Genomic DNA, 23,163 nt, shown 5'->3' with positions numbered 1-23,163 from the left:
TTTCAATTCTCAGTTGAAAGTTGAACTCATCAACTTGACTCAAAGCAACATTCATTTTGTTTACATTATTCCTAACCTCCACAGAAACCTGTCTCATGTAATCAATCACTTTGTTTATAGTTTTCCTAACCTTCAATGTAGCAATATTACTTTCGTGATAGTTGACTTTCAGTGAAGACAACTCCCTACCTACTTCTTTACTCAATTCTACTATCTCATTAGGGTTGACTTTTTCAACAACAGTAACTAGGCCTACATTGTCAGAAACTTGAATGAGTTGATCCTGTATCTTAACACTACTATTATCCTGCTTCAATTTGTTTTCATCTTCATGATTATCACTCAATGTTTCATGTGCATTTTTCAATAGAAGGTTTATACTAACCTGCTCTAGTCTAATGCTAGTACATTCTTGCTTCATATCATCAAACCTAGCATTTTGATTTTTAAACATTTGGTCTAACTTAGCATTTTGCTTATCAAATTTAGCATTTTGCTCATTAAATCTAGCATTTAACTCATCAAACCTAGCATTTTGCTCATCAAACTTTTGTGTTAAGAATGCTGAAATAAGATTCAGATCATTTTTAATGTTTGCCATTTTGTAATATGCACTGATTCATTAAAACTTGATCTCTCTTGAACCGACTTCCCACTCAGCAACAAACCATTCATAGCCTATCAAGATATCTATCCTACTAATAATTTTTTACAACCAGGGATTTCATGGTGTACCATTTGGGACATATTTATTTTGTAATTCTGTCCCACCACAGGGGTAACATTTGCCGTGCTACCAATTTCTCCTTAATCGGTTGGAATAGCATTTAACACCTATTAACCTAAGGATAGTTGTCGGCTCCAATGTAATAGATTCTTGATAAATTATGAATGGATCTATCGCCTATGAATGAGAAATCCAGTTTTCAGAGCAAATGAACTTATAATCTTCATGGATAAAATTATACAAATACAAAGAACAATAACTTACAAGTCTAAGCATCTAAAATTAGGTATTACAAACTAAAGTACTTATCCAGTTTATAGTTGAAAAACAGTGGCTATTGGCTTGTATACACACAAAACAAATTATATGGACAAAATAGAACACTATAAACTGTTTAAAACTCAATTTAAAACATTAATAAATTCACATAAACGAAAATGATTCAGAGCAAAAATTTACAACACACACATAGCCAGCCATTAGTTTTAGAGAGAAAGAACAGGAAAAGCCTAAGTTACAAGTCACAGAGCAAAGCCTGGTTCGGTGTCGATTTTACAGACACGTCACCAAAAAAATTATAAATTACAAGTTTAGAATTCACATTTTATATTTGTTCTCAATAAAACTTTATTTTGAAACTGTTATTTTAATTTTTTATATATCATCTCGATTTAAATAAACTATTTATTCTGTTTATCAACCTCGGTGACACCATGGAACAATGCAACAATCATTTACGATAAAAAATTCTCCGTCGAAAAGTTTGTCCGTCTATCGATAACTCTGATATTTACTATAAAGTTTCATAGATCTCGAATTGAAGATTCGATTCCAATGTGAGAAAAAATGTAATATTACAAGATGTCCTGTCTCCTTCAGTTTTCAGTTTTCAGAATTTTCAGTAGTTGAAGGTGAAGTTGGTTCGTTGTTTGTTTATCCTCTATTTTATCGCGTCATCAAGTTGATTATGATTTTTGATTGCTGAAGGTCTTAAATTAAGGTAAGATCATTCATTTATGTCTAGGATATTTATTGATAAGTTTAATAGCATACAGAAATTACCTACTAAACAAAGCTGTTTAGCCTAGTGATGGCAAAGCATTCCCCAGACAAATTTGTAAAGCACATGTTGTTTTTAAAAGCACTATGGTAAATAATTATGTTAGGCCCTATTAATAACCCTGATACAACATTAACTGCAATGTTTAGTGTGTATAAGTTAATTTTTTTCCATTTTTAAACCCAAACAGTTGATTTAACCAACTGTTAACATTGTTGGTACCTTAAACTTGTAAAACAACTATCAAGTGTGGTTTCGATTTTACGATTTAGGTAATGATTTTTAAACTAGTGATTATATGATTTAGTAATATCATAATAGATTGATTAAATTATTATGAATGTTTAAGATATAAGAAGCTATTGTAAAATGTTACAATAATAAAGCTAGCTAATACCAGAATAGACCTACCCACTAATAATATTTTATTTATTTATAGGCATAAGTTATTAGGGACTATGGTTACATTTGACCTAATTAACTTTTTGAATACAGTATTTTGATTAGATAAAACATTATTTATTTCAATATGACTAGTATCAAATCAACCTCTTGAGAAATACTCTAAATAAACTGTAAATAGCAGCAATCATTCTTATTGATAGGCTACAATTTAATAATTAGTTCAGTACTATGTAAGGTCCTTAAATACTCCCTTGTATTGGTTTATTGTTTTGATACTATCAATTTATTAAAACCATACTAAATTATTACTTCAAAATTTCGGTGTAAATGCACGTCCAGTGCCAACATACCTGTCATCAAATTTTTGGTTGGGATCGATTATTAAGTATGCTATTTTGAGCACAAAATCACAAAAATTAAACGGTGGTCACTATTGTTTTTGAAATAAACTAAGTTCAAAGTAGCACAATTTTACATGCATTTAACCTATGAGTAGCAGCCATTTTGATTATTGAAATCATCAAATTATGATATTCCTAATCTGAGTTTTCCTAACCCAAAGCTTTTCCTAACCTAAGCTTTATTAACCTAAAGCTTTTCCTAACCTTAGCTACTTATGGTTGCTACTTATAGCATAGGTTAAATGTGTGTAAAGTTATGCTACTTTGAACTTCGTTTATTTTGAAAACAATAGTGACCGCCATTTAATTTTTTGATTTTGTGCTCAAAATATCATACTAAATCGATCCCAACCAAAAATTTGATGACAGGTATGTTGGCACTGGACGTGCACTTTAGCCAAAATTTCTTCTAATTAGATAATTGCTTTCATACATGTTCCATTTGATTTCAGACGAAGGTGGGAATAGAACTGCAGATACATATTATACTAAAATCCACCATGACAGATGAATATGATGCCAAGGATTAGATTTGAAAAAAGTTCTTCTCCTCTCTACATTTGATGAAAGCCATTTTCAGTAAGTTGCACTCTACCTCCTTCAATAATCAAATTTTTCAACATACATAAACAAACTTACTTGTAACCTTAACAAACAAACTTAGGCTACCTACAATAGCCTATATTCAAGAATTACTGGAGCAGTTTTAAGATTTTATGTCAAGCCCTATTAATAACCCTAATATAACAGTAATTGCAATTTTTAGTGTGTATAAGTTTTGAATGTTTATCATTTTCAAACACTAAGGCCCGGTTGCACAAAAGCCGGTTAAATTTTAACCGTGATTAATTCTGCGAGAGCCAATCAGAGAAGCCGTTTTATCAAAAACGCATTCTCTGATTGGTTCTCGTGAAGTTAATCATGGTTAAAATTCAACCGGCTTTTGTGCAACCGGGTCTAACAGTTGATTAAACTGTTACCATTGTTGGTTAACTTCAAACTTGTAAAAAAACTATTAAGTTAGTGGTTTTAATTTCATGATTCAATACATTTTAAGCTAGTGATTATATGATTCAGTAATATTATAATAGATTGATTCAATATCATGGATGGTTATGATATAAAAGAAGCTATTGTAAAATGTTACAATAATAGAACTATTCATAACACCATAATAGGCCTACCTACTAATTATTAGTTATATTTATTAGGGACTAAGTATAGTTACATTTTTGTTAGGGACATGAACTAAATTTTTTCCTAATATTTTGATTAGATTAAACCATATTTATTCCAATATGACCAGTATAAAATAACCCCCTTGAGAAATACTTAAATAAATTGTAAATAGAAGCAATCATTCTCATTGATAGGCTACAATTTGATAATTAGTTCAGTACTATGTAAGGTCCTTGAAAACTCTCTTGTATTGGTTTATTGTTATATCATTTACTATCACTTATAAAATTCCTCTCAATTAGAAAATCGCTTTCATACATTTAATGTATCATTTGATTTCAGGCAAAGGTGGGAATAGAAATGCAGACGCATATTATACCAAAATCCACCATGACAGATGAATATGCTGCCAACTACAGTTTTAGATTTAAAACTCCTTTCTACATCTGATGGAAACCATTTTCAGTAAGTTGCACTATACTATTTCCTAATCACTAAAGCAATGTTAAAATTTTAAAATGATAACTTTATAATTGAATAGGCTCAAATTTTTAATTTCATATGAAGCAAAAATTTATTGTAAAACAAGCTGCAAATTAGTATAGTAATTTCCAAAGAACCATATTGGAGACTTAAGTCACAATAAATCTCAATAATGTTGGATATGTTACAAGAAGTTTGACGAATGAGTAAACTGGCAGAAGTGTAAACCACGGCTAGAGTCGGTTTAAGGTTGTGCAAAGGCTAAAAATAAAATTTATACTGGTGATATTTTTCAAAGTTTTTCGGTTTGTATATCATCAACCTATCAAAATGAAAAGGTATTCTCAGGAAAACATTTTTTCTGATCATTACTTTTTGAGATATGAGAGCCTAAAGTTTGAATTTTTGGGACAGAACATTTAAAATTCGGTAAAAGATAAATCCTTGAGATTTAGAGGATAGATTCTTCATAGTATTGTTGAACTATTAAAAAAATATTTTCTGAAAATATCCATTTTATCGAAAATACAAGGTTTTTGGGCCACTCTGTATCTATATAGAACAAGACAATTATTTATCATGCAAATATTGGTTGGTTCTGAATTTATTTATCCTTTTGTGGATACAATCACAAACATAAAAATATAATTTGGAAAGAATAGCAGGCTTTGCCCAAAACTATTTTATTCCCAAATTTTGATAATGAATAATATGTCCCAAAATGTTTTTATAATTTTACTGCAGAAAGTTCAAGTTTAATTTTCATTGATGTTTAAAAAAATATAGGTATAAAAATCAGAAATAAAATATAAATTACTAGCAGGCCCTCTTTTTCATGTCTATATTGACTGGACTAATATGGTTGCAACTTTGAGTGAGTTAGTGTGAACGCATTACTGGGATAAAACATACCTATAGTCTTTTTTCTTCAGGGCTACTTTTGAATAATACTTGAGAATAGAAATCAAAGAAAAATAAAAATAATATTATTCTAAAATTTTTATTTCTAAAAAGAAATATGCCAATTTTAAAATGGGTACTTGAATTTCTGTTTTTATTTACATACCTACAGGTATGGTTTGAAAAACAAATACGGCTATCTACTACAGTGCAGTGTAAATATTGCCTAAAACGCTAACCTTGCTAACATATAAAAATTAACATACAATAAAAATAAGTAACATCCATATTTACATAACCAAAAATGTCATATATCCGACTATAAAGGAATAGCACATTCGCTCCTGGGTGGCACATATATGTGGGACATGACTAATCAACTCCTCCCAATAAAAAATTAGGTTTACTTCATATATACCGTCAGTCAATTAATACAGGATACTCCACACATTCCAAATCATATCACCTGTTGAAATGAATATTTCCTTAACAGTAATTTAAATTACTCTGGAAGATCGTTAAATTCCTCAAGTTTCTCAAATTTCAGGGTTTTTTCACTCATGACACATATATGTGCCACTCGGTCTTTATATAGAATGGTGAGTGTAAACCAAGGATAGTGTATAGCAGGTTGCCTCAATCGCGTTTACATACGCGGATGAGATGGCATGAGCCTACGTGGCAAACGCCGGCTTCCCATAAGAATTACATACAAAACACCGCGTCAAATATCACTTCCTCACATAAAAACCGCTGTATTGATAAAAAATATGAATATGCTATTCAATTCAGAAAGAAACAAGCTCTACATCAATGTGTATTTTGAAAACATTAATTCATTTCGAAAAGTGTAGAAAGTCCTTGAATCTATCACTATATTCAATCGGTAAAACCTATTCATATTTGTGAAAAGGCTGGTAACTTATTTGTTTTGGACTTATTTTAAACAATAATATGACAAAATGAAGCGAACTTATTTAATTTTATGCTGGTCGTCCAATAATATTTAAAAATGATTGTTTCTTATTTGACAATTGTTTGTGAAAATTGATAGTTGTATCGTCGCCCGGAATGCTAGTTGCAAGCATTTGTATTAATGATATTTGTTTAAGACTTTATTAATTGACATACACCTAGAACCAATTTAGCGAAATCATGGAACTGTTCACCATGGTTACAAGTTATTTTTAGAACGTTGAACTGTCTGGTTACTAATAATTATTTCAGTTGTCTACTGGAAAGCGTAGTGCCAACACGTTGCTCTTGTATTGTGTTTTTGTTTCTGCTCAGTGCAGTATTATTATTATTATTGACGATTATTACTATATTTTATTGATTATTTTCATGGGACACAAATTTACAAAGGAAATACCATATATTATTCACGGTAGTATGATATTTTTTATTTCAATGTGTCCATGGGATACTTATGAATGCAAAAAACACTTGTGTAAAGCAAGAATAGATCTTAATTATAATTTAAATAGTTCAACAAATTATAACTTCAAATAATATAACATTAATTATTCATGAAATTATTCAACTACTTTACAGTACAGTAGTGTAATGCGCTTTATTTTTTGATAAAATAACAGCATTAAAGTCATTAAAAGTCATGATTATCTATTTTTTTATCATAATTGGGATAAATAAAAATCTTTATAATGTTTAAATGATGTTCATATATTCTTAGGGCTTATCTAGACTTTTTATTTTTGTGATAAAGCTAGGCAACCGTTGATGGGTTTGCATTGCTATGTTTCAGGAGTTGTTGATAAAATAACGTTAATATCCTGAAATTCCTAAAGAAGCTGTTAGTTCTTTCCACAGACTTCATAAGGATAAAATTTCTAAATGAGAATAGAATCTGTTTAAGAGAAAGAACTAAAACGATGCAGAAAAAACTAATAGAAAGTACAAAAACGTGTTTGAAATGGTATTATCAAATCAAATTGTGTGTTCAAACGATTTGTTTTAGACTCGCCGGTAACATTTATAGGATTTTTACTGAAAATTAGTTTGATATTGTTTCAAAGGGGATAAAATGCTGAACATTTTGATGTCAATCACTTCTATGTAAAGTTGATGGTTGATTTGCTATGAGGGCTCAAAGTTGGCATTTTTACATTTGAATGCATGTTAAGCCAGGGCGAGAGGTCGCAGCATGACGTCACACCATAGCAGGCTGCGTTCTACACGCGTCTTATGTGATCAAGGCAACCTACTATTATACTATTCTTGAGTGTAAACCACCTGAACCAACCCATTTTTTTTTCAATTATAAGGAAATAGCAGTATCATCAAAGGCCAATGACATACATATACGTACACAAAATTCATCATTAGTAAATTATTATTATTGATCATGTTTTCAAAGTATAAAAATAAAAATCCAAGAAAATATTTGACTTACAGATAGAAAATTGAATTGTCCAATATGTTGTGAAATGAAAATAGTTCATTCAATAAACTTATTTGTGAATAAAACAATCATGTCAAAAAGGCTTTCTTTTATGAAAGTATGGAATAATCATAAATTAGTAGTCCCAATACATGTGGAGAAATTGCAAATCAGTTACTTGAATCAAAGAAGAACTCATCGTTTCGTACACTTCACCGCTTGCTCCCAATACTCTTTTCAAATTTCTTCTACATGTTTGCCTTTTTGCAACCAATGTCCAATCACTGCTACCCAAAGACGGAACCTCGTTCAAACACAGTTTTTCAAAAACCTTTGAAATTCAACGATACATATGCACATATACAGAGTGAGTCATATGTATGGGAACCCTTCAATAATTTGGAGACTGTTGTAGATATAATACTGTAACTTCCGGGATAAGTTATTGATAGAATACTCTACCTTTTAATGTACAACCGAGTTCCAACCCCACATAACGGGTTTACTTGGGGGTTGTAACTGGGATATTTAAAATGTAAACACCCATTGTGTGGTTAATCATTTTAAAGGTCTTTTTAAAACAAGAAAGATGACATCAATAATAATGTTCTATGATAATTGTATCCAAAATGGCGGCTGATTGAAGTTTTAGTTTTTGAAGAAATGAGGGTTTGTAACTCAAATATTTAAAATGTAAACACCCATTGTGTGGTACATAATTTTAAAGGCCTTTTTAAAACAAGAATGACGACATCAATAAAAATGTTCTATGATACTTTTATAAAAAATGGCGGCTGATTGAAGTTTTAGTTTTTATAGAAATGATTGATAAAAGTAATAAAACTTAAAACAACACTTTTTTTGATGAATAACGAAACACATTGAAAAACTGATTATTTATTTAGTAATCTGTTTGGTACTTTTTACTTTCCTTGCCCTATTACCATAGGTAAGGAAAGTATTGCTTTCCGAAAAAAATTAAGGTACCCCAATTTCTAAATTTCTATACGTTTGAAGGTCCCCTGAGTCCAAAAAACTGGTCTTTGGGTATTGGTCTGTGTGTGTGTGTGTGTGTGTGTGTGTGTGTGTGTGTGTGTGTGTGTGTGTGTGTGTGTGTGTATGAGTGTATGTGCGTCTGTGTACACGATATCTCATCTCCCAATTAACGGAATGACTTGACATTTGGAACTTAAGGTCCTTTCACTATAAGGATCCGACACGAACAATTTCGATCAAATGCAATTCAAGATGGCGGCCAAAATGGCGAAAATGTTGTCAAAAATAAGGTTTTTCGTGATTTTCTCGGAAACCGCTCCAACAATTTTGATCAAATTCATACCTAAAATAGTCATTGATAAGCTCTATCAACTGTCACAAGTCCCATATCTGTAAAAATTTCAGGAGCTCCGCCCCATCAATGCAGATAGAATCCCAATTATCAGGCTTCAGATACAATTGAAACAAAAAAAAATCAAGTGGAGTAGATTGAGCATGAAAATCTCTACAATTAATGTTCAGTAACATTTTCACCTAAAATTGAAAATAAGCTTTAAATTCGAGAAAATGTGATTATTCAATTGCAAATTATTGTTGATTCTATTAAATCATTCACTATGAAGAAATAGCAGACCTCATGTGTGTCTCTAGCGTTATTACCCTGTCACCAGCTGGCTCAAATCACTGAATAGTAGACTTGAGATGCGCGGGAACAATAGCGTCAGGTGATCAATTAACATAACGGCAAGGAAAGTTGTGTGAGTGCGCCACACCAGATTTTTACATTTCATTTCAAAAGATGCTCCCGAAATGCTCCCCTTTATTCTCTCGTTTGACAGTGTGCAAAACTGTCATAAATGTAAATGAGATGTCCTTATGAAGGTCTAAGTCAACCACTTATGAGGGGTTGAAATTCATTTATGTATGTCAAAAGGTAGAGTATTCGACCAATAACTTATCCTGAAAGTTACAGTATGTATATCAGTCTCCAACTTATAAAAGTTTTTAAGCTACATAATCAGCATTCTGAGAATTGATTACCGAGAAATTTTATATTTTACTCATAATAACCTATTAAGTTATCCCACTAAACTGTACATTTCATATTTTACAGGACCAAGAGCAGAGAGACTACGCCTCATGAAGCTCAAATCGAGGACGATAGCAGTTCAAAGTAAAAATATATAATTAGTTATAAATTGAAAGTTCAATTTTTGTAACATTTAATAAAAATCATTGCATTTTATTGAAAATAATGCTTTCTTATTTACATTTTTCGCTCATATAGATATACTCTGAAGTTACGCTTTAAAGAAAATAAACTAATATAGATATTAATATATAATATTTAATATTTTAATAGATATTCAAAGTAATAATTGATGTGTTACTCAGATGTATATGAACTGTATTCCATTTGAGGTGTTGCAAGCATAGAGGGCTGTTTGAACTAGAGCAGATTTGATTTAATTAATTCATCGAATGGCGAGTGACTCATGCACTGCTCCCTCTCAGGACAGTCTGCAAGCTGTTATTGGTTAGCAGAGGTTGATCTCGACTCAATCAATACAGCTACAGAGACAGTTTAAAGACTGCCCTGACAGGAGAAAATGAATAAGTAATTTGTAATAAGTAATCCATACATTCTATATATAGATGAAATCTATATAATATATATATATATATATATTATATATATATATATATAATATATATATATATTATATATATATATATATATATATATTATATAATCTATATATTAAATAGATTTCATCTATATAATCTATATATTAATGAAATCTATATAATATATATATATATAGTCTATATATATATATATTATATATAGATTTCATCTATAATTATATAGAATGTATGGATGTCCACTGAGTATAGAAATAGAGTATTAAGGCAATAGTAAGATTGGAGCATTAGTTTGGAAGAATAATTGAATCATGAATAATAAGAATTACAGATTTATTTCAAATTCTGGATGAAATTTGAATTATGATTAAGCATTGATATTGGATTGCACTGGCCTTAAATCAGGATTGATTCACTCTAAACATCCAGCTTGAATCCGACTCTAATTGATCTAGAATCACAATAGAATCGAGCTTGAATTTCGTGAAAGGTGTGCCAGGTGGCCTTGAATGGGGGGATTGCATCCAGCATGCGTTTCAAGCCTGAGTCAAGACTGCATCTCAATCCTGATTTGACCGTTCATCTCGGGCCTGAATCGAGCTCGCAACGCGACCTTGATTTTAGCTCGCAGCACCAGCCTGATTAGAGCCTGTATTTCGAGCTCGAAACTGGCTTGAACGATGTATAAACGGGCTCTTGAATTTAACTCATTTCGAGCAAAACGCATGCAAATGAAATCTTGAATCAAGCCCTCACGTTTGACAAAATGAGCTTGTTTTGATTTCGATTCAAGTTGATTTTGCTTATTGGGTTACTATCACTACTGCTCCGGAAAAATTCCAGTTCCACTTCATCAATTTAAGAACCTGAGCTAAGTAAAAAAGCTTGAATTTCATGTTTAGAATGAATTTTATGTACTTGAATTACCCATAACGAACGCAAATTGGAATCACTTCACAAACAGAAACAAGTCTACACTTTGGAATCACAACATACAACAAGCTACACACACATGGCGCTTCACTGCAGCTGTTCACTGAAACCTAGATATCTTCGTCAAATGAAATCGGAATCAGTTGAAACTTGGCTTATTATGTTGGCAACACTATTATAAAATGAAGGCAAACGAAAATATATGTGGATGGCACAGTGAGCTCAAAGATGAAAACGAATATATATGGGCTTGGTGTGTCCAGACATACTTTTCAAAAACGAATATAATTATTCGTTGTGTTTTAACGTATTGTTATTTATTATTAATTTTACTTCTGCTACTTCAAATATTGACAACAGGGTTGACAGCTAGATGGAGGATCGATTTAATTTGGATTTTCGTTTCATGATAATTATTTTCATTAGGATTTGAAAAAAATTAATCTCTCATTAATTTCCATCTGTAAAGAGTATTATATTGAATAGTTCCATAGAGAAAAGAATAACTTCGTCTATATTTTGTCTCTGATAGAACGTTAAGTTGCGTACAGACCTATGCACCACGAACACACAAATTTCACTTTCTACCAGTTGGTGCTGTGCTTATTATATCTGTATATTACTGTTTCTATACAAATACAGATATACCATAATAATCATAGCATCAGTTGATGGAATGTGAAATGTGCGTGGTACATATAAGTCTGTATATTTATGTTTCTATACGAATACAAATATAATAAGCATGGATGATGGGGAACATCAGCTGATGAGAATTGAAATGCGCGTGTTCGTGGCGCATACGTCTGTAAGCACCTCTATATGTACCTGCTATTTTGCTTCAATTTCATCTGAAGAGTAACAGTGAGTCTTTGGTCTCAGGATCTTAAAACTACATTATTAATAGCATGATACATGATTCCATGTTAATGAATGATGTAATTTAACTTTTTCTGTATGGGCTACTTGTAATAAAAATAGAAAGAAAAATAAAATGGCATCAATGTCCGAAACTGGCATCAATGTTGTGATTAAATCATTCAAAAAGGCTACTGAGAAGTAATTTAAGCCTAGAATGACTGAAATCGAGTAATGGTCTCTTTAACCTATTAATAGTAAACTAAATAATACTATTGATTGAGAGAATTTTGTTATAAATCCTTAATTTATTATAATTACCTTATTTGAATTTCTTTATACCACGAAAAATAATACCCCATTGTGAAGAATCATGTAACTCATATAACAAGATACAATCTACATAGATATGTTACTTATGATTCAAATTTAATGGTTATTTGTAAGCAGCTGGTATACATCGCTTCAAAGATTGTAAACTGCATCCCGAACGAGCTCATCAGTGTACCTATTAAGTTTGTACCAACAAATATTAAAAACTGGATACTTCACAACTATCACTTCCATCTTAATATTTTATGAGTTCAAATTTTTTTCGGCGTTTAAAACTATTCATTATTTTGAGGATTAATTCACAATCAATAGCATTTATTTTAAATATACTAACCATTGTTTGAATAAAAAGATCCCATTTTAAATTATTAGCTTAACATTTAGAAACATTTGAGACTTTTTCTCTTTGTACTGTTTTTGTGTTTTGGTGAAATAAATTGAAATGAATTGAATCGTTGATGTGTTTTCTCCTCCAATCTAGTAAAAATCTAGTAGTAAAAATGTCAGTGTAGGTCTCTCCAACCTCGATATTGACGCTCTTTCCAGCCGGCTAGTCTCAGAAGGCGTTTGGTCGGGACAAGGAGGTGAGGGTTTTTGACATTTCATATACTGGGCTAAGAGTCTGTGGGAAGTATTCAAAAACAATCAAGAAAACAAAGAGTTGAGCAGTTAGGTAGTTCCTCCATCGCACGCGTTTCTCGTTGCCCGGTAAAAATACTCTGATGGGCGCCCTGAAGAACGTCTCAGTTGGCGATGGAGGAAACTGCCACTGCTTGACAGTCGAGGTCGCTCCCCCTGCCTGAGGGTGTAGAGATGTATGAGGTGTGAGGGGGTTTGAGGGTATATGCACAGATCTAACCTTCATTCTAGTAATATTTTTCAATAGTTTAGAAAAAAATAGAATATTTATTTCGCCAAAATTCAAAAAATACATAAGACAAATGTAAATAAGATAAGTAAACTAGTTCACTTATATTAGTAAACCAACTGATTTCTTAGTCTATGGTATAGGGGTTTCAGCTGAGTGCGGTAGGGTGGTTGAATCAAATCAAATCAATTATTATATTCCATTGAATGAAAAAGACTAAGAAATTGTCAAAAAACCACTGATTTATTGATAATTAGAAAGACCGGTTTCGGTTATTACACCATTGTCAATCTCTGATAAACTAAAACTAAATACAAGAGCAGCAGAATTTATACTAGTAGGCGAGTACTGCTATTGGTCGAGGGCATGAACGCCTGCCATTGGCCTAGCTAGACAGTCTCCTCCCCCTCAACGGTGTGACAAAATGGCGGCTTAAGCAACAGAATCGCCATGATAATAAAATTTACTTTTAGTACAAAATAAGAACCAAGAAAACATTTGTGAAAGATAATAAAACAAATATGTAAATCGAAAAACTATTGACTAATGAATGCTTACAATTTTATGATAAAACTAAATTTGTAGTGTTGTATTGGTTGAAATGAATCTGGTCATTTAAACTATACTGGGAATTTTCCTTAATTACTCTTGTTATTTCTAAAGCCTCTAGAATATTCAAAGATCTGCCTTTGTTATTAACATGCAGAAACTCAACATTCTCCTTAACTGTGAACTTGTGATTATTTGTTATCAAATGTTCTGCAAAGATTCCCCATTTTGTTTATTCCAATCTCTGATGTGTTCTTTAATTCTACTTTTGAAACTTCTACCAGTCTGACCCACATAACAAGCATTACAATCATCACATTTAAGTTTGTACACCCCACTTTTATCCCAAATATCAATTTTGTCTTTACTCCAGCTAAATAGACTATTTAAAATCGGTTTTGTCTTGAAAGCAACATGAAATCCATTCCTCTTCAATTCCTTACCTATCTTATCGGATACAAGGCCTAAATATGGGATTGTTATCCAAGTCTTCTCCTCACAGTTTGAGCCTACAAAGCTAGAATTGATTGAAATTTGTCTATTAATTTTACTCAATAATCTGTCCACCATACTTTCTTCATACCCATTTGTGACAGCTATCTGTTTAATTTTAGTGATCTCAATATCAAAATCATGATGGCTCATAGGTATTGTTAGTGCTCTATAGACCATGCTATTGAAAGCAGCAAGTTTGTGAGAAATAGGATGACAAGAATGAAGAGGAATGATAACATCAGTATGGGTTGGTTTTCTGAAAATAGAAAACTTGTGAAAACCAGTGCTTTGATCTATTCTTAAATCTAGAAAATTCAATACACAATCCTGTTCTACCTCTACAGTGAATTTTATACTCTGATGTAATCCATTCAGATAGGAAAGAAAATTGTCTAGTTGTCTGTTACTTCCTTTCCATAAGCAGATAATATCATCAACATATCGAAACCAGTAAACAATTTTATCTTTGAAATGACTATTTTCAATGATTCTACTTTCTAACTTATCCATAAATAATTCAGCTAGGAGTGGTGAGAGGGGTGACCCCATTGCCAACCCCTCTCTTTGTTCAAAAAATCTATTGTTAAATTTGAAATAATTATGCTGAGTGCATAACTTCATCAATCCTATCAGTTCTTCTCTAAGTGTATGATCATTTATAGAGGCTTTCATTATTTCCTCAGCTCTTTCAAGACTTTCTCCCACCGGAATGTTAGTGAATAAATTAGTAACATCAAATGACACAAGTTTATAAGATGATAGAACAGGAATATGCTTTATATTGTTGACTAAATCCAATGAATTTTTAATACTAAACTTTGGTTGAAAACCTGTTAATGACCGAAAGGTGCTATTCAGTTTGTGAGCTAATTTAGAGCAGGGGGAATTAACAAAAGATACCACTGGTCTTATAGGAACATTAGTTTTGTGTAATTGAGGTTGACCGAAAAGTCTAGGTGGATATGGATTCATAACTGTTAGATACTTAGTTTCTTTCTTGTTAAATAATTTGGTGGTGGTGGTCAACTTATTTCTAATCAAGCTATTGATTTTGGTGGTGGGATTGGAGTTAATCTCAATAAAATTGTTATCTGCAATGAAATGGTTTACCTTACTTAGATACAATTATATTCCACATTGCATTACGAAAAAAATTTAAAATTTCATAAATTTATTATAAAATAATAGAATACATCAATTGAAATAGGAAATTATACATTATTACATTAATGCTAGTATATAGATGGCGTGGAATTCCCCCAATAAGACTATACGTCTGTGAATGGGGGAGAGTTCTTTCATGAAAATAGAGTAACATGTATCTTTATCTGTGCTATGAACTATTAACTTTATGTTTCATACAACCTATATAAATAAATGTAACTGCTGTTTATAGTTTATTAAAAAAAAACGTGATCAATAGCAGAGCAGAGTTGATTATAAATTTACGAGTGGGAGAGCAGCAATGAAGCGAAAAAGTTATATTTCAATTAAATTGAGCTGGTGAGTTATACTAGATGTATGGTGAATGGAGCAGTTCCTCAGTTCCAATCCAGCAGCCTATGCCAAAAAGCCACTTGACCAACCTACTTTTATACACCACGTCGCAGCAATCCTCAGCCTCCCTGATGATAATTCCTATATATAATTTGAGCTAGGTAGTATGGTGATTTGAGCTCTATTCCATGCATTAATCTAGGTGTTGAATATCCATGGTTGTTCCTGATTCGTGTTTGATAATTGTGTTGTATATTAGCAAATAGGTTTATTTTATTTTTCCTTATATATGTGAGAATTGTTTTTATAAATAACTGTCTTAGATTGAGCACAGGGAAGTCCAAGAATAGCAGCAACGTGGGGTACCTGGATTCTTTTTTCAGGATAGTTTTCATTATTGTGCGTTGAGTGACGGCCAGCGGCTCCAGACAAGCAGATGAAACACCTCCCCAAACTATTATTCCATACTGCAATATTGATTGGGCATATGCATGGTAGATCCTCCTACACAATCTAATGTCTAGTACCTGGCTGAGCTGAGAGAGTCCATACAACATCCTTTTAAGCCTTTGTTTGACACATTCAATATGGCAAACCCAACTAAAGTGATGGTCAGAAATAACCCTAAGATATTTGTACTGGTCAACTCTCATGATTGATCCACATGTACAGACTGAGGAGTATGCTCACCAAGAAGTCGCTCAAATGCCCGAAAAAACGAACAGCTCCACAGTAACCATGGAGCTACTAACATTTTCAACGCTCTAGGGTCGAGAATAGGTACCCGACTGTCTTCCGTGCCCCAAGTAGCAAAACAATATTGTCTTAATATTGGAAGGAATGTTTTCCCAATATTGTTAAATATATTGTAAATGTTGGTCAATGTTGTCAAAATACTCTGACAATATCTTTATGAAACATTTTATATTTTTTTGAAAATATTATAGCAATGTTGGTACATATTGCTAAGATATTTTGACAAAATATTGGAAAATATTGTCACAATATTGAGACAACATTTTTTATAAATATTGTCCCAATATTGTGACAAAAATTATCACAACATTGTTCAATGTGTTATAAATGTTGGTCAATGTTGTCAGAATACTCTGACAATATCTTTATGAAACCTTTAATATTTTTTGAAAATATTATAGCAATGTTGGTAAATATTGCTAAGATATTTTGAAAAAGTCACAATATTGAGACAACATTTTTTAAAAAATATTGTCTCAATATTGTGACAAAAATTATCACAACATTGTTCAATGTGTTGTAAATGTTGGTCAATGTTGTCAGAATACTCTGACAATATCTTTATGAAACCTTCAATATTTTTCCTACGATATTTGAAAATATTGGTTGATGTTGGGAAGATATTTTCCTGAAATATTAAAATATATTAACACAATATTGATATTCAACCGAATTTTTCCACAAAAAATTGGAAACACCTTATTCAGGAAACAGCTCAATACAGAGTGAGTAAAAGGTTTGGAAACGGCTTGATACTTTTCATAGAGGTAATTTGATGGTAGGTGACGTGGGGGATTGTGCTAAAATTTTCCACTGAATCATGACATTAAAAATTTGGTCCGCCATCTTGGATCAGTCATATTGAATCCTAGCTCAAATTTTTCGAATGGGAAGATGGTCGTGTAATACATTTTTCCAATACAGATTTTCTAGAGAAATTGATTGTGAGATGAATGCTTACATTTTGTCCAACTTTGATTGGGCTTGTGCAAGCCATGTAGCCGCTTTCAATTGGACTTGCTTCAACTCTGATTTTGGCCAGCACCGTTTTGTAGCAGCTGTAACAAAAAAAAATCATTAGAACACCAATCTCACACATTACTCATTACAATGCGAGAGAAAAGTACAAATAACAATGTATAAAGAACAAACAATGTATGAACAAAACTACTTGTTCTAAGTGGAATCGGCTAGGGAGATAAGATGAGAAGGAAAAATACCTCATGGATCATGATTTATCATGTAATAGGCAGATTGTAATGAAACATGAACAGGAAAGGGTTCAGAAAACCCGATAAAAAGTCGGGGTGAAATATTTAAAAGGAACAAGCGAATCTAATGAACATGTTGTAAGAAAATTGTAGTATTAATGAATTTCCGATGAAAATATTCAATAATCAGTAATGAAATCATGATTGTCTTCTATTATGTAGGATTAAGAGTGTCCTAGACAATGGAGTCTCTAGTAGGCCTATTATCTTGATATCCTAGAAACTCAAAATAGAACAAAATTTATTTGGATGAAAGTAATTTATCTCTAGTTCTCCATATAGTATTTCTTTATTGGAAATTGAAAGATGGTCTTGTTGTGCATGATACCACCTAACTTCCTTCCGCCCTAACTTTGCCCTCCGAGGTTGAAATGGAGGCAACGATTCTATTCTATTCCAATATAGAATTCCAGTATGAATTGAATAGTGATTACCTCAAATCAATAGGACAAACCCTTTCAAAGCTATATGAAGTATTAATCAAAGACAAATCAATTAATATTTCCGATACGAATTAATGATCAGCCTAATAATGACCACCTCCCAAGTTGAAAAAATCAACTTAGAGATTCAATATTCCAGATCCTGGATGGAATGATTACTTTATTCATTCAATAGGATAGGATGACTTCTTTATTTCAATGACGTGGCGAAGTTTGGACAGTAATGTCCACTCTACCACTTGACCACGATGTTTGTGGATGTAATATTTAAAGACAAATTGAATTTTTTGAGTCAGTGAAGTCGAATTTTCTATTCAAGTGGTATTTTGTCTACCTGATATTGATATTGCCAAATTAGCGTAGTTTATGAAATATAAAGCAAGCGACAGTAAACTGCAAAAGGAGAAATTAGCTGGAATCTTACCAATCATAACTTTGGCTATCAGAAGATCCTTAAATGGTTTCTTCTCTATTTTGTGATCTTTCCGTTGCACTCCCTTCCAAGAGAAGTTAACGGCTACGTCGAGCGTCACCAGCTTCCCCATTATGCTAGTAATTGTGCGCCCTTCTGAGGTTTTGTCGGCGCATGACGCAACATATGTCTCCTTTGAACAAATGAAAAACAAAATACTTAAGTTGAATAATAAAATTGAAGTACAATATTCTCAAAGGGATTACGTATGTCTGTTGAAAATTCGACTGAGTTGTCAATATTGTCAATATGTTTCATAATGAAATAAAAATACACATATGTTGTCAAATTCTACAAAGTTTTATTCGGTACAGGACCATGGTTTCGTCACCACACAGGTCACATTTTTAAGTTGACTGAAAAATGTGATAAGTGTGGTCACGAATCCATGGTCCTGTACAGAATAAAACTGTGTAGAATTCGAAAAAAAACATATGTGTGTTTTTATTTCATTATGTCTGTTGAATTCATAATGTGAACTGTGATTTTTTTACAATTTCCAAAAACATCACAAATTGAACTGAACTTAGAAAACAGATTATGTATGCAAATAATTTTTGAGTTTGTTCTAAGTGCTAGGTTATATTTCAATCAGTGGAATTTATAGGTAGGTACACGGTTAAAAATCCTAGTGTTTCTGGCCTAAAAAGCTTCTTATAAAATTAAATTATCACTCTCAATTTGTTTCCTTTTGAGACTCTTTATAAATTTCTGTCGATTTTCTTAGCAGTTCACACAGAATGTGGATTTTTTTGTTAAGGCTACTCTTGAATAGAAATAAAAATGAAAATCCAAGTACCCTTTCTTTAAATTCTTTACTCACAACATATTTCGGCTATGATGCCAGCATTATCAAGTGATTGAAAAATAATAATTAAAATTATTTTAAATAAATACTATTGACATAGATCAAAATTCGGAAAATTAACCGTTTTGGGCTTTTAGTCCTTCCCCAATCATTTTAAAGAATTTTTGTGTGCTGTTTATCAATAAATAAATAACGAGCGAAGCTCGGTGCCCCGATATTATATTTTTAAATTAACTGAAGAATGTAAAATTCAATCGTAAACTCACACATCTGATTAGGAAACTCCTTTCCATGAGTTTTCGTTCAATTTTCTGCAAACTCTCCATAGTTGAGGCAGGAAAATCCTCAATTATTCCCTCTGGGGGGTATTGCAGGCTTGGCATATCCACATTTGCACGGCTTTCCTGCGCAGTTCTTAAAACTTCAACAGATTTGACAAGCTCGTTTTGCGTTTCCCTCAAGTAGAACAAGTTGTTATTCATTTTTTTCATTTCTCCTGCAACAAGTAACAGAAGTTATTGAATCAATTCGTTCCCTACACAAACACAATATGAACTTTAAAAGAAAGTTTGTAATGACATGCAATTTATTAAACAATAATTTTGTGACTTTAATATGAATACTTATCAATTGTTTATTTGCAAATCGGAAAATATCTTGAAAATTTGCGATTCAAATTGAGTTTTACATGTGGAATTGCTGGTTATACAGAGCGAACAGCATGAGCTGTTGAAGCTGTAAGAAGTTGCGCAACAGCGTATAATTTATGTAATCAGACAAATCTTGTTCAGTATCATTTTTCTGATTTACAATTAATGTACCATTGAGAACATCATTTTGAATGTATAGCCTATACTTGACTTTAATTTGATATGTTTGCTCTGTAAGTATAGACTATTATTTCTCTCATTGGCAACTGAACCAATACATTTTAATGTAGGTATGATACTAAAATTCAATCAATTGTTTTTTAGATTCGTGAACATTTGACATTTTAATTTGAAAAATGCTTAGAAACATCGATACTTAAAATAAATTATCAAGCACTCTGTACGGAGTGGGAGAAAAGTTCATAAACTAACTAACATTGAATCTGACTACCTATGAGCAATATCAATTTTTTCTGATCGTTTTTATTTTTGAGTTATGCTGTGTAGATTGAAAATTCTCATTCAAATTTTCAGTTAAGATCTCGAAACAATGCAGGATCTGAGGACATCAAAGTCAAATTTGTGAATTGTTCATTAAATTTTTTAAATTGAATTAAATTAATTTATGATAGGAAAACAATTTTAATTCTTACTCACCTGATCAGACGTCGAAACACACGCTAACAGGAACAAACACTGCAACAGGAAAAACAGCAAACGCTAACAAACCACTTCTTGAAGGAATGTCTTGAACTCGAACGAAAGACCAGCCAGAGACGAATGCTGAGCAGAAGTGGTTGCCTTATTCGAAAAGAAATATCCACCCCCTCCCTACTTCAACCTGATAGTTGTGGAAGTGGTGGTTGGATATAATGCCATGTATATACCGTTATAGTATTGAATAGAAAGTTTAGGGGTGTGTGTGTGAGAGAGAGAGAGTGTGTGTTTAACCCTTAGTATGTGTGTGAGAAAGAGAGACTGTGTGAGGGAGTAGCTTACGTGTGTGTGAGAGAGAAGATGTGTGTGTGTGAAGTGAGTTGGACTTTGGGTTCTCAGAGTTTTTCTAAAGTCATCAACCCAGACTAACTTCTCTTTGTTGGAAGAATTGAAAATGCCAAATGCCCTACTAGAAAATGAAATACTATCTTCTCCTTGAGCAGAAAGCTGTTCTGTAATACCGTACCTCATAGATTGCTGGTTCAAAAAATGGTCTACCAAAAATAGGGAATTGATTTTTATTCATTGGAAAAGTTGACATTTACTTGAGGTAGATGAGTTTTGCATATTTGTATTTGAAGAATTCGAAGTATACGTTTGAGCTTAGTATTGATTGACCTTAGATGAGAAATGAATGCATAAAATGTGTATTTGGAATATTTCGAAAGTACGTTTCTAGTCTCACAAATTTTAATGTTTTTGGTTCTCAGGTAGATTTTTAGTTCTGTTACTATTTTTCAATACAACACGATTCCTTCATTTGAGTAGAATCTTTATATAAAATCGAAATGGCACTGACTGTTTCATCAGCAGAACTAAAAATCTACTGAGAATAGTAGAAACTATCTACTGAAAAATCTAGAAATTAGACTACTTAGTCAAAATGGGAATCACAAAATTAATCATATTTATGCTACCTATTCAATCAGGCTATATTTTTATGTTACTGGAATATGATCATGGATTTCGTCCATAGTTCATCCTTACGTGTTTTCAAAATGCAGAGTACAAAAAACTTCACACAAGCCTGCACATCATATCGCGCAGTTCAAAGAGGGGATATTAATATACTTGTTAAATCGCATGAATGCTGTAATTTGAAACTGAATTAGGAAATTGAAGACGTTTTGGGCAATAGCCTGTTCTTTCTTCTCCGATAATTGTATTGTTTATGATAACCTAATAAATGAATAAATAAATGCATTAAAGACAAAAAAATGAGAAAAATTAAAGACGATTCTAGAGAAACTTGGATTCTATTGCGTTTTTGGTAGATTAGATATTATGATAGAGCCGCTCAGTATTGGATGAAGTACAGAGTTTATCAAAGACAAGATTATTCACTTGAATAAAATTAAATAGTAGATGCATGAACTGTACCACATAACATGGGCTACATATCTATACAGATTGTACTTGTATTAAATAAAAATCACATTATCTTTTCAACTATTTTCATTGGAAAACAACATGTTCTGCTATTTAGAAGCATTTTTAAGTCATTGACCGAGCAAAGTGAGGTCTAAGATTCAAGTCGACGGTTTTGCATTACTGTTCAAGTTTAAAAATACTTCACTTGAATGGGCTACTCTTTTACAAATTAATAAAGAGAATATGAAAACTTGTAGTACCCTTTATTATTTAAAATATTACAACGACTAGTTTCGACCATAACTTGGGTCATTTTCAAGTTGAAAATCTATTTGAAAATTTATTTTAAATAATAAAGGGTACTACAAGTTTTCAACATACCTGTTAAATTTCATGGAAATCTATTGCCGCGTTTCGCCGTAAATGCGAAACATAAAAACATAATAAACATGAAGAGAATATAAAAACTTATAATACCCTTTATCATTTAAAATATTACAACGACTAGTTTCGATCATAACTTAGGTCATTTTCAAGTTATAATAATAATATCGAGTGACCTGGTTTTTCAAGTTGAAAATCTATTTAAAAATATTCTCTTTATGTTTATATGTTTATGTTTCAATGTTTCGCATTTACGGCGAAACGCGGAAATAGATTTCCATGAAATTTAACAGGTATGCTCCTCTTCAAATTGCGCGTCAACGTATATACAAGGTTCTTTGAAATTTAGCATTTTAAGGATACGGTAATACAAAAGGAAAAGGAGTCTCTTTCGAACGCCAATATTACCATAAAAATCAGACTATAGAATTATTCATCATACATCAGCTGTCGAGTGGATTATTAATTATTGCATTCAATTAATATCCTAATGTAATTTGATGAAAAATCAGCTGTCGTGTGGACTATTCATTGCAAGCGATGAGGCATGCAATACTGA

At 31.9% G+C, this 23,163-nt stretch overlaps 1 protein-coding gene and 1 long non-coding RNA gene across 2 annotated transcripts; one reads left to right on the top strand and one right to left on the bottom strand.

Moving 5' to 3' along the window:
- The first annotated feature begins 1,465 nt into the window (after positions 1 to 1,465).
- Positions 1,466 to 9,818, top strand: LOC120354041. Its single transcript, XR_005572790.1, has 4 exons — positions 1,466 to 1,727; positions 3,046 to 3,172; positions 4,115 to 4,237; positions 9,667 to 9,818. It is a non-coding gene; the product is annotated as an uncharacterized LOC120354041 (long non-coding RNA).
- A 7,374-nt stretch (positions 9,819 to 17,192) lies between these two features.
- On the bottom strand, positions 17,193 to 22,417 carry LOC111055949. Its single transcript, XM_039439962.1, has 4 exons — positions 20,790 to 22,417; positions 19,749 to 19,978; positions 18,627 to 18,807; positions 17,193 to 17,546 (listed from the first exon to the last, which is right to left on the bottom strand). The coding sequence occupies exons 2-4, from the start codon at positions 19,971 to 19,973 to the stop codon at positions 17,446 to 17,448; spliced, it is 507 nt and encodes a 168-aa protein (XP_039295896.1). The 5' UTR covers positions 19,974 to 19,978; positions 20,790 to 22,417; the 3' UTR covers positions 17,193 to 17,445.
- Positions 22,418 to 23,163: the final 746 nt, after the last annotated feature.

Source organism: Nilaparvata lugens, chromosome 13 (assembly GCF_014356525.2).
Source record: "Nilaparvata lugens isolate BPH chromosome 13, ASM1435652v1, whole genome shotgun sequence".
Taxonomy (NCBI): Eukaryota; Metazoa; Arthropoda; class Insecta; order Hemiptera; family Delphacidae; genus Nilaparvata; species Nilaparvata lugens.
This window is presented reverse-complemented; position numbering and strand designations above follow the sequence as displayed.

Excerpts from the sequence above, each read along its gene's own strand:
- LOC111055949 (XM_039439962.1), bottom strand. The coding sequence starts at position 19,973 with ATGAAAAAAATGAATAACAACTTGTTCTACTTGAGGGAAACGCAAAAC. Across the intron at positions 18,808-19,748 it reads GGAGTTTCCTAATCAGATGT|GAGACATATGTTGCGTCATG; the intron begins GTGAGTTTACGA and ends ATTTGTTCAAAG. Across the intron at positions 17,547-18,626 it reads GATAGCCAAAGTTATGATTG|CTGCTACAAAACGGTGCTGG; the intron begins GTAAGATTCCAG and ends TTTTTGTTACAG.